The sequence below is a fragment of the Nanorana parkeri genome, unplaced genomic scaffold (genome assembly GCF_000935625.1).
Source record: "Nanorana parkeri isolate BGI_ZX_2015 unplaced genomic scaffold, ASM93562v1 scaffold840, whole genome shotgun sequence".
Lineage (NCBI taxonomy): Eukaryota > Metazoa > Chordata > Amphibia > Anura > Dicroglossidae > Nanorana > Nanorana parkeri.
In genome coordinates this window covers 132,683-145,843 of record NW_017307108.1, presented here as the reverse complement: position 1 = coordinate 145,843, position 13,161 = coordinate 132,683, and the positions used below count along the sequence as shown (strand labels likewise).

Below are 13,161 nucleotides of genomic sequence, written 5' to 3'. Positions count from 1 at the left end.
TAGAAGAATTGCTGGTTTGCAAGATGTACTTCAGAGAAGATGGATTTGTCCTACACACTTGCAGATCCATTGTAAGAAGTGACATTCACGGAGGACAATAATTACACTTTCAGCAAGGCTGTTGCTATGTAAAGGGAATTAAAGGGGAAACATACAGTATGTGGCAGTCCAAAGGTTTAACTCATAAAATGCAGGTTTCTTTCCAAGTCCCCAACACACAAAAGCATTTGATTGTTTGATTAGAAAAATGTAGACCCTTTAGGTATCTCTATTTCACCAATCAAGTAAATGTGCTGGACTATGTACGTCGACAAGGTGCCTGCAGGTATAATATGTAACAATAGCAGAGTGCTGCTTAACCATTATGCGTAAGAAGCTGCCAGCTCTTACTTAGCTCCGACAGACAGCCAATTGTCCTACATTCTCAGTCTCTCAAGGCCAGTTGTGTCTTTCCTATCTTCACTATTAGGCTGGTGACAAGGTTCTTAGCTGAAATAATGTTAGTAGTGTGTAATGTGCTTCTGCTGATCTTCTTCTGCGACTGTTATTCTGGCTGTTACCATGCTCTTTGATACTTTGAGTATTTGTCTTTAGATGTGGTAGATGCATTCTTTTTTTTTTTTTTTAGGTAAAGTACTTTTAAACTTTATTTTATTGTTTATCCGATTAACCGATTAATCGAACTTAATAATCGGCTAACTAATCGATTTTGAAAATAATCGTTAGCTGCAGGTCTACATGATATACTTGCATATATATACCTATATATACTATATTTAAAGGAGAAATACTGGGAGAGTAATATATAACACAGGTCTGCAAAAAACTTTTTTTCGAGAGCTGTTTTGGTTATTCCACGTAATCTTGGTTTTTGGTGCGCTGAATCCGAAAATGACCTCCATTTTATCATAGGACATTACGTTTCCTGACAATTTAGGTAACTATGTTAAATAAGGCAATACCTCAAAATAAATGGAAATAGACTTATAAAATTAAAGTTTTATTACAATATTTTCATGAAAATCCTTTGTTGAACTGAAATGAGCTCACCTACACACACTAAACTCGATTCATCTTCCTTGTGAGGCTCCTCTTGCTTTGGACTTTAAATTTGGTTAAAAACCCATAATATTAAAAAAAATACAAAACATTAAAAAAAATTATATATTTGAAGAAAATTTGCATGTTGTGGCAAATCATGACGTCTAGGAGTTTTTTCAATATTTTATTTGTTTTCAGCACACCAAAATACATGGAAATTAGATGAAAATAATCAAACAGCTTTTTAGTCGCAGACCTGTGTAATCTTCCCAATACTTAGAGCCAGCGTGGGACACTGAAGCTGTCCCACCCCAGCTCTACACCAAGAGCTCAACGATCATGTAACCGTTGATCACTCAATTCACGGTTTGCTCCCTGCAGAGATCGGCGACACCACTCCCCTTTCTGTTCCTCCAGCAATCAATGGAGGGACAGGCAGGGGAGGGGGTGGGCACAGCTGGGTTTGGCTCTAGAGAGGCAGAGTTAGCCATCAATCAGGCAGCAGGGTGGATCCCAACAATAGAGGCGGTTTTCCACTGTCAGCATATATAGAGGGCATTAGTAAACCTACTCCACAGACTCAAAAGAGGGAAAGCAAAAATATATATATATATACACTATTATTACACTATTATTCTGCATTGCTGTATAATATAAAGCTGGGATTTGGAGTCCTATATTCCCAGTGCAATTCTGCATTGTTATAATGTATTGCTGGGATTTGTAGTCCTCTATAGCTGATGGTATTATTCTATATTGCTGTATAATGTTTTGCTTGGATTTGTAGTCCTCCATAGCTAGTGCTATTCTGCATTGCTGTATAATATATTGCTGGGATTGGTATTCCACTATAGCTGGTACCATTCTGCATTGCTGTATAAGGTACAACCTCAATTCCAAAAAAGTTGGGACGCTGTGTAAAATCTACATAGAACAGAATGCAATGATTTGCAAATCACATAAACCAACATTTTATTCACAATAGAAAACATATCAAATGTTTAAACTGAGAAAATGTAGCAACACGTCTCAAAAAAGTTGGGACAGGGCAATGAAAAGCTGGCACGGTAAGTGGTACTAACATGGGAGGGCTGGAAGAACATTTTGCAACTAATTAGGTTAATTGACAACAGGTCAGTAACATGATTGGGTATAAAAATAGAATCTTAGAGAGTCTCACAAGTAAAGATGGGCAGAGGTTCATCAATGGGTATAAAGTTGTATCTAAAAATTGTCCAACAATTTCAGAATAATGTTCTTCAACGTAAAATTGCAAAGACTTTAAATATATCATCTACAGTACATAATATCTTGAGAAGATGAGAATCTGGGAAATCTCTGTGCGCAAAGGACAAGGCCGAAAAACAATATTGGTGTTCGTGATCTTCGGTTCCTCACATAGCACTGCATTAAAAACAGGCATGATTCTGTGATGGGCATCACTGCATGGGCTCAGGAATACTTATAAAAATCACTGTCTGTGAACACAGTTAGTCGTGCCATCCAAAAATGCAGGTTAAAAGAGAACTATGGGATAAGGGTACTTTTCAAGGGAGGACATATACTAGCGTCCTCCCATGACCCAAAGCTCAGTATATCGCAAGCTACAGCCACGGTATACTGAAACCGCCACTGCCGGATCTCGACCCCGCTGCGTTATTGACAGCTGGCTCTGCCTATCTAGAGGCAGAGCCAGCTGTACCCGCCTCCTCCCCCAACCATTCCTCCATTCAGCAGAGGGGGAGGAATCCCTGCAGGGAGCCGTGACTGACAGTTACGGCTCTCTGCAGGGAGATGATCGAGAAGTGAGCGAGCAGCAGTATGAAAGTGATTTTCAAAGTTGCAAAGTGGAAAACTGTTCTGTGGTCAGACAAATCGAAATTTGACATTCTTTTGGGAAACCATGGGAGCCGCATCCTCCAGACTAAAGAGGAGAGGGACCTTCCAGCTTGTTAACAGTGCTCAGTTGAAAAGCCTGCATCTCTGATGGTATGGGGGTGCATTAGTGCCTATGTAATGGGCAGCTTGCCCATCAAAGGCACCATCAATGCTGAAAAATATATCCAGGCTTTAGAGCAGCATATGCTCCTATCCAGACAATGTCTTTTTCAGGGAAGGCCTTGCATATTTCAGCAGGACGATGCTAAAATCGCACACTGCATCTAGGACAACAGAATGGCTTCGTAGTAGAAGAGTCCGGGTGCTTAACTGGCCTGCCTGTAGTCCAGACCTTTCACCAATTGAAAATATTTTGGCGCATATTGAAACGGAAAATACGACAAAGACCCAGGAATGTTGAGCAGTTAGAATCCTAGATCAGGCGAGAATGGGACAACATTCCTCTCCCAAAACTCCAGCAACTGGTCTCCTCCCCCAGACATTTACAGAGTGTTATAAAATGAAGAGGGGATGGTACACTGTGGTAAACATGGCCCTGTTTTTTGAGATGTGTTGCTGCCATCAATTTAAATATTAACTTATTTTTTCTCAGTTTAAACATTTGATATGTTTTCTATTTTCTATTGTGAATAAAATTTGGGTTTATGAGATTTGCAAATCATTGCATTCTGTTTTTATGTAGATTTTACACAACGTACCAACTTTTTGGCAATTGGGGTTATATTGCTGAGATCTGCAGTCCTCTATAGCTGATGGTATTATGCATTGCTGTATAATATATTGCTAAGATTTGTAGTACTCTATAGCTAGTATTCTGCTTTGCTATATAATGTATTTAACAAAACTGTCATATGACACAAAAAAAAAAGAAAAGGTATAGGATATTGGTACTCGTACTGGAAAAAAATGGTATTGGTGCTTCCCTAGTATAAGGCTAGTACAACTGGCTTATGTGTTAAAGTAATGACTATGTGCACCCACAGCATCCATATTTAGGTTTAGTAAGATAAGTAAAATATTTATTCTATTTGCTTGCTGTGGGTTACTGCACTTTAGTTAGTGCTTTGCCCTTTCCTACTATATACGCATTAAAGTGTTCAACTTGGGATGAGGTTAGGAAAGCCTAAATTTGAATCATACAAAGAACAGATGTTCAGTGGATACATTAGATTAGGCTGTCAGACACAATTTCCCAGGTCTTGGAGATCTGCCATTTCCTTGCCTGCATAGTTGATCACAATAGCATCAACAATATAGCCTCCACAGTTATAGCCCAACTAACACATTTCTTTTGATACAGCATTTTAACCCATAAAAAATACTAGGAATACATTAGTATTACTCAGCTATAGAAAGATGTCACATCTTGTGCCCCAAGAGTCAACCAACTCAGGAGTGATTGTATGCCCTCGAAGTGAAGAGAGTGGGCCGCTTCACAGCGCACACACACACATCATTCACAGTATGCACTGAGCGCACAACATACACAACACAGAACACATAAAGCACAGAACACATAACACAGCAGAAAGCAGCAATGTGCACAGCACACAACATAGGTAGCATTAATAGAAAAGAGCAAACACAGAATACACAGTACAAAGTTTATGCACAAGTATGCTGTATTATACCTATTGACATTTACACGTATATAATCAACACTATAACATTTCTACCGGAAGGCCATTGTTCTACTTTAAGATAAGGTGACTAAGGCCCCTTTCGCACTGTCCTTTCACAGATCCCCTCCTGATCGGAGCGGCACAGATGTCACTGCTATGGCAACCACGGGCAACCAGATGTAAACGGTAACTCGTCTGTTTAGATCCAGCTGCCCATAGACTTACATTGGGCATCCAATCAGGGCCGCCTGAAAAACAGACAGACGGGCCTGATCCCAGACGTCTGTTTGGAGCCCGTCTAAAAGGAACCCAAGACTGGAACTTACATCAGATATATTTTTTCATTTTAAGTGCATGCATGCCAAATAAAGTGTAAATCTTCCAGGTATTTATGACCTCTCACAGATCACAGCACTCCCCCTGACAATGCATCTGCTTTTCTTGGAGCCATATTCGCTAAGAGTGAGTATGTGTGCGCGTGCGTATCAGGGGTCTAAAAAGACTCCCGACATTTCCCATTTGAAATAGAAAAATAAATTGAGGACACCGAGTCCTAAATCTCTTTTTCTGCAGCCTCTGTTCTAAATAAACGGAAAACATTCAGCACAGAGGCTTCCCATTCATTCAGAAACTGGTGATAGAACCATATTTACTATCATCCAATTATGAATGGGTAAAATGAGTGCCAATACCCATTCAGAAATTTATGAATGAACACGAAGTGATGTAAAGCACTCCCTGTTCATTCATAACTGGGGGCACATACTACTATGTGTCCCCATTTGTTTACAAACATTGGAGTGCTCATCTGATCGTTCCAGTGTTTGCTCTGCACACAGAGGATCGGTAAATATTACACATATTTACCAATCCTCCACTCGGTCACACACAGAGACCCGGTCAACCTAAAACTGACAGGATGACAGCGTCTCTGCTCTCCTACTGCGGCACCACTCTTCCTCACCGCTGGATGACAGTGCTCCCTCCACCCCCCTCGGCTTCATCTGTCATTTTCTCCTCGGATCCCGCTTGACCAATCAGAAAGCCGGACGGCACCTTATGACCTGCCGCCCGGCTTCCTGATTGGTCAGGAAGCCAGACAGCCTTGGCAAGTGAAGCCGGTGTTCTTTTAATAGAACGCGGGCTTTCCAGGAAATCATGAAGCTGGGCGACGGGCCATGATCCAACGCCCGACTTCCTGATAAACGGAGCACACGGCACCAGTATCACTACTCCGTTAAGCCGAGAACCGGAGCTCTGCACATCCAGGTATTATGGCAGAGCATTGCTCTTTTCTCTGTGTTCTTATCTTTCAAGTTTTATCAGCAAACCCTTGGGCTGTTTGGATAGCTGTAAGAGCGATCTGGAGTGTGCTCCTCTTTTCCCCTCTCTCCTTCCTAGGATCTACTGTATATGGATTGTACAATAGCAGAAAACTGATTTAAATGATTAAAGACCAGAATCCCTCTAGTTTACCAATCTCAGTAAAATAGAAAAGGATTGGGTAAAATAATGTGTTGAACAATGATTATTACCACCCTTCCAAATAAGCCACCTTTATAGGCATAAACACATATGCTCGGTAAATCCAATTGTATGTGCATGGCCAATTTAAATCACATTTACTTACAGCATGAAGATAAGAAACATACACAAAATCACTTACCCTATCCCAACTAAATGACAGGCCTATCTTTTCCAGCTGTTGCCTCATGTGTTCAATATTACTGCAAGAGACAAATAAATTAGGTGGGTAACTGAAACTGAATTTTTCACTTACTTTTAACGGTATTAAAAAAAAACAGGTAATTTCTATCATTTTGGCTATTTGAGTTTTTCATAAAATGCAAACCACAGTGTGACATTTTTCAATGTCCCACCGTGTTCCCTCTTAGTTAGACCACGTTACACATAATGATTTGCTTCCAGATGCTGCAGGGAGCAGGGGATGAATCTTGATGAGTGAAGTGCTCTAGTCACATCCTGGCCCCTCCTTGCTACTTGCCCATTTACAAAACGCCTTGTATGGGAATTTATGAAAACTGGAGCAGACAAAATCTGGAGCAGTTGTGCATGTCAACCAATCAACCTTCTCCTTTTCATTTTCAAATCTTAAACTGGCCATACACCTATAGATTACCTGCAGATTGTCTATGGTCAGATGGAAAAAGTGCAACAGATTCCTCCATCTACGCTAAACTACCGTATGTGGATGGAGGAATCTCCCACTGGGCCAAGCTTCAGTATCTTGCAAGTTGGCCCCGCTGGCTCTTAAAATACCTGAACAATGCCTGCATCCAATCAGATTGTTCCCTAGTGTCACCTTTCCACTCTAAATAAGCTATTGGAGTGCAGAGCTCTGTAGCCGAGCAATGACAGCTACATGACCGGAAGTGATGCAATCGTATGTTTGCTGGTCTCCTTCCCAGCTTCCTGCCGACACCCGACATGCCAGTCCCAGGAAATAAGGCGGGGGCGTCAGGCAGCCGCACTATTCTGGCCCCTGGAAGCGATCTGGCGGCAGCTGAGCCGCTGGAATCTCTTCCATTGTAAAACCAACAGTCGGATTTACAAATGTAAACAGATAGCCGCCAGGAGTCTGTTTAAAGGGGCCCGTTGCTACCACCGTATGACATATGTCGGTGGTAGTGAAGGGGTTAAGGGTATCTATGGCCAAAAAACAGAAAAATATATATATATATATTTCTACATTGAATTTCCATTAAAAAATCAAAGATTACATCACATCAAGTGGCAGGAAAAAGAGATGCAAAGCACACTGGGAATCCAGAAAGTTGTGGAAAGTGATGGGCAGACAGAAGGCAGCACTCACTACATAAAAAGGGATATTTTCAAGTAAGCTTTGATTGCAAAATAAAAAACAACTCTAGTATGTATTCCTATTACAATGCTGATGTTATAACAGGATTGTACATGATGAGACTTTACAACTCTTTTATAGATCTGGAGTCTTGGAGTATGTTTTTGAAGGGTAACTGACTCCTATTTGTCCCATTGCTCAGAATAGCTTGAAGTCATATGCATAATCCTGCTACAAACAGGTAAGAACTATTTTTAAAACATTATTAATAGGTATGGTGAATGAAATGGAATTACAAACAGTGAGGGTTTCTCATAATGTACCGCTAGCCCTAGAAAACAGACACAGTAAATTCCCAGATAATCTGATAAACAGCCTTCACACAGCAGAAGTCATATTCCGTGGCACCCAGTAAGGTCCAAATTGTTTCTACATGCAGCCTAAAGGAAAAGGAATGTAAAAATATCTGGAATATCGCATCACAATTCCAAATAACCTTTAAAAAAAAATCATAGCCTTAATCAGCGTTTCTGACAATCTGCATGGTTTATCTAGATTTCTAACTAAACTCTATTACTCCTACAGATGTTGTGTCTTTCTCTTTAGGACTTCTTTTACATTCCAAGGCCAAAAGTAAAGCCTTATTCACACGTCTGAATAGATCCATGCAACAGCTATGGCTCTGGTTAGCCTGTCATTGCTTGGAGCAGGCTTAAGGTGCAGCGGGGAGGGCTTGCTATGACCACAAGTACGATCTGCCTGTCCAAGATGGGCAGATCGTACGAGATTTTAATTACCTCACAACCATCGCACAGCGAAAGTCGTGCGATGGTTGTAAGGTGTATGGCCAGCTTAAAGGTGCCCATACACCTTACAATTATCTGAAGATTTTCTGTGGTCAGATGGAAAAGGTGGAACAGATTCCTCCAGCTACACTTAACTGTGTGGATGGAGTAAACTCCACCTGGGACAAGCTCCACTATCTTGTTAGTCTACCCCGCTGGCTCCCATAATGCCTGAACAGTCTGATTGGATGCAGGCATTGTTCAGGTGTTTTGAGAGCCAGCGGGGCCGACTAGCAAGATACTGAAGCTTGGCCCAGCGGGAGATTCCTCTACCCACACAGTTAAGAGTAGATGGAGGAATCTGTTGCACTTTTTCCATCTGACCAGAGAAAATCTGCAGATAATTGTAAGGTGTATGGCCAGCTTTAGTGGCCACAGTTGTCTGGTACCACTGGAGATCCCAGCTGCAGCAAATGGGCAATTTTAACTGCCTGCCACTGAGCAATTGAACTGATTTGTACCTGTGCAACATGTGGAGTTCACTGTGCTAAAAATTAGGTGACTGTCATTAAAGTGATATTAAAGCTTACATTTGTAAAAGTTATTTCAGATGTTTTTGACAGTTACAGTTATGTGATACTCCTGCGTGAATTCCCTCTTCATTTCCATGCAGAATGAGCTTGTCCCTGGGTGCTGGTCCTGATGTTTGCTCTTGGGGCAGCTGCTTTCCCTTCTAGGGTCCCATGGAGCTACCCATGTGTGCGCGCTTCTGGCTGGCACTATGGACAAGTTTTCTTGTGACAATAGAAAGAGACAGCCCTAAAGGCAAGCTACTCTCCTTTCCCCTCTTCTCCCTGTGTGTGATTTCAGCAGTTGGCACCTACGCAGTCCCTAATGCAATGTGCATGTGAAGCACTTATGACATGCTCTCCACTACCTGGAAGTTCAGGAAAGCACCGTTGTGGACCTGGAGCTGGCGGCAGTGAATGGCAGGTTATGTTGTTTTGTGGCACACACATAAAGCAAAAACTGAACTAGGAGGCGTTTCATTTGTTGACTGGAATTCATTTAACTAAAAAAAAGAAACAAACAACCAAAAAAACCATCCATGATTTTTATCCGGTCCTAACAAAAAATAGGCCGTTCTTGCTGGCCTTTTCCTAGGAATGCTTATTGCTGGGCTGTAAGGCCTCGTTCCTATGGAAGTCAAGAGGACAGCAAAACCAGGTGGATGATCTGCAGTTTAACTACCCCCTGGTCACTGCGTCCCAATGCTTTGCACTGTGGCAAAAAATATACAGCATGTTGCGTCTGGCAGTGCTGCTTGTTAAACGCGACCATTGTAATGAATGGGACTGGGCCATAGGTACACGCTTGTGGCGCAGTATTGCAATGGAAATTCCCCATTGGAATTCAAAAAGAAAAAAGCATTCAGGAGGCAGCGCCTCTGAAATGCCGGGGAGGTGCTACATATCTCTTTTCAGAGGGTGGTCGAGGCTGCTGTCCATATAAAATCAGCCTAAAGCTGGCCATATACTGTAATATTTTCTTTGTTCAACCTGTGGGCTGAACGGAGAAAATATAACGGATTCCTCCATCAATGCTTACGAGCGATGATCAATGGCCGCAGGCCGCTGTCTGAATATCTGAACAGGCTGCTGATTGGCTGCCCACTCTGTTCGTTTGAAGATTTTCTGATCACTCCTTTGATCAGCTGATCGAGGGATGCAGGCCGACAGTGGCACCCTCTGTGTGAATTTCGTCCGGTTTATCAAGAACTAGCCGAAATTTGCACCATCTATGGTCAGCTTAAAGCTGATGGCTGCAGTATCATTATCTGACTTCAATTGAAGCATCCTTGATTTGTAACTCAGAAAGCCAGAGACTTCTAAAGGGCTTTTGAAATAATATGTTATATATGACTTTCAGTAAAAGATTCTTTTAAACAAAAAGTTGAAAGAGTTGAATTAATAAGTTAATATTTCAGGACAGAAGGCTTTGCTTTGGATAGCCTCTTTCCTGTACATGTATTCAGTACATATAAATCATTTTTACTCAGAAACATGGAGCTGGTTTCTTAATCCTTTCTGAAATACTGCAGGTACATAGAACAAAGACACAATGGCTGTGATAGCTGGATATTTTCAGACTGTCCACAGTACACATTCCTCCACAAAAAAGGGGCATTGCAGGTGACCTGTGTCTTGTGCATCCTGTAACCGTGAGTCATATTCCATTGTTCCTTTAGCGCTGTATTCAGATAATGTTCTATCTAATCTGCATGTTAAGAAAAGAGATGAGCATGGCAATCACAAATGTCTCAATCTGCCCCCAGAAAAGATTGCCTGCTATGTATACACTAAGCAGCTCCCTTCCCCAGCTTCCTGAATTGAAACCAAGCTTGGGTATAAAAAGGAGAAAAACAAAAGGAAAAGATTTCATCTGGTACTCAGCAAATACAAAGATAATTTATTCAGAATCATTAACACAAAAGCAATTATTTCCAGTTGCAATTTTTGGTAGCTTCACTCATCCGTGGTATACAAGCTTCACGCCTTTGTGAGACAAGCAAATAAGTCTACAGAGGGAAAAAAAAATTAATTTGGAGATAAATCCAGACACGAATATTATCGGCCATGTAAAGTGGACGACTATTTGGTCACTGTTTTTAGAAAAGCATGCACTTTAGACACTGGTGATACTTTTATAAAACAGACAGGTTTTCCTTATCTCCTAATTACACCATTTTCTTTAGTGTACGCTTTTGTTGGTAGGACTCTCCATGAAATTCTACTTTCATGCTTTTGGAGTTTAAAAATTAACTCCATGCAAATTGCTAAATACACATGTGAAATACATTTATGAGAGTTCGCATTTGTATTTCTGTCCATATAGTCTTGAGATTTACACAGCTTTGCCACATAGAAGACCTGATTTTAATCTGTTTCTATTGCCAAAGTTCAGTAACACCTACATGTATCGGTGCATCCCTACACATCACCTTATTTGCACATATAATGTAAGCACACAGGCTAAGTTATTTTGTTCTTTACATAAACTTTGAAAAATATTGCTATGAAAACGTATTTTTCTTCCTTGTATACAAGTATCCGCGAGACAAATTCTCATAATTGGATGTAAATTGTAATATTTACTTTGTAGTTGCATTGCTTTAACACTCACTGCATGTTACTTATAGATTGTCAAAGTATCATATGAGGGAGGAGGTATTGAATACATTTATAACAAAAAAAATACATTGTTCTTGATAAATGAGGTCATTTGTTTGATTCTAAAAAGTGGTTATCAGCCTGGGGAGTGTGGCCAGGATGTGGCTGCCAGTCCAGGGATTTGGGGGGCATGATGTTTCAGTCATTCTGAGACTTGTAGCTCTACAGCTGTGGTGGTCGACCATCTTGATATATTGGGCCTCAATTGTGGCCCCAGATATCCCTAAAGGGCTGCACATTTTTGGTGAATGTAATGTTACAGAAAGCTGTCATACTGTCAAACCGCAGACATGCAACAGGAAATGATTAGAGACAGCAGAAATACTACACAAGATGGTCAGAGACTGCAAACACGCTGTAGGCATTGTCAGAAACTGTGAACAAGCTATAAGAGTTGTTGGAGAGTGGGGACATGCTGTAAGGGTTGTTAGAGACTAGGAACATGCTAAAGAGTTGTTGAAGACTGGGGACAAGCTATAAGAGTTGTTGAAGACTGGGGACAATCTATAAGAGTTGTTGGAGACTGGTGACATGCTATAAGAGTTGTTGGAGACAGGGAACATGCTATAAGAGTTGTTGGAGACTGGTGACATGCTATAAGAGTTGTTGGAGACTGGGGACATGCTATAAGAGTTGTTGGGAGGCGGGGGACATGCTATAAGACTTGCTGGGAGACGGGGACATACTATAAAAGTTGTTGGGAGACTGAGGACATGCTTTAAGAGATGTTGGAGACTGGGGACATGCTATAAGAGATGTTGGAGACTACAAACATGCTGTAGGAGGTGTTGGAGACTGGGTGCATGTTATAGAAGTTGTTGGAGACTACAAACATGCTGTAGGAGTTGTTGGAGACTGGGGACATGCATGCAGGGGGCCCTAGAACTTTCAGGAAGACACTAGTGGGGACAGTGACTATTAACACCAGGCAGACTAAAAATGGAAAGAGACTGTTACCCTGGCACAAAGCAGATGATATGCCATTGGTGTTCTAAGATTTACCAACTCCAAGTTCATTTACTACTAAAGTAACTCTGTTGCTTAAGCAGGTCTAATGTACAAGAACCTAGAAGTGCCTACACATACCTACAGCAGCTTTCTTGCCCCCTTTGTGGTCCAATGTCCACACTCCCTACACATTCATTTAGACCTATTACTGTGATGAGCTACATTACTGGCCAGTAGAAATGTGTGGGGTGGGATGGGAAAGCTCCATCACTAAATAAAAATATCAAAGGTTCAGACCAGGTTATAACTGCCCATAAACCTGGAGCATTTAATTTGAAAACATTCGCTTTTGTAACAATTGTTCGATTTTCTAAGCAAGATAGGTTTTCAAATAAAGTGACGAGGAAAATTGAAGGAGCAGGATGGAACATTTTTTTAATTTCTTATCTGAACAAAATTTTCAATGTGAATGCGATTTTTGTTTGGGGAAAAAAATCATACATATTGTACTGCACATGTGCTACACACAAAAAAATCTGTTCAATATGTCTGGGATTCCATTCCAAGTGACTGATCTGAACAAAATGTTTATGAGCATTGGAAGGAAAATAGATGACTGAGTTTCATGCATACATACTAGATCAATGTGAATATTAGGAGTGGGACTTATGGAAAATCAATATAGAAATACATATTTACTTTTATTTATTTTTTAACATAGACCCCCTTTAACCCCTTCATGACTGGGCTTGTTTTAAGTTTCTGTTCATTAATCACGTTTTACATTTTTACTGTGTGATTCTTCCACAGCAGTT

General features: G+C 40.9%; 1 protein-coding gene across 1 annotated transcript in view; it reads right to left on the bottom strand.

Annotated features, from left to right (window-relative positions):
- The window catches only part of LARS2 (leucyl-tRNA synthetase 2, mitochondrial), a 146,180-nt gene that overhangs the window by 99,454 nt on the left and 33,565 nt on the right, over nt 1-13,161 (bottom strand). Inside the window, exon 6 of the mRNA XM_018565390.1 lies at nt 6,229-6,289. Coding sequence (XP_018420892.1) covers nt 6,229-6,289 — 61 coding nt within the window. The remainder of the gene's footprint in view (nt 1-6,228; nt 6,290-13,161) is intronic.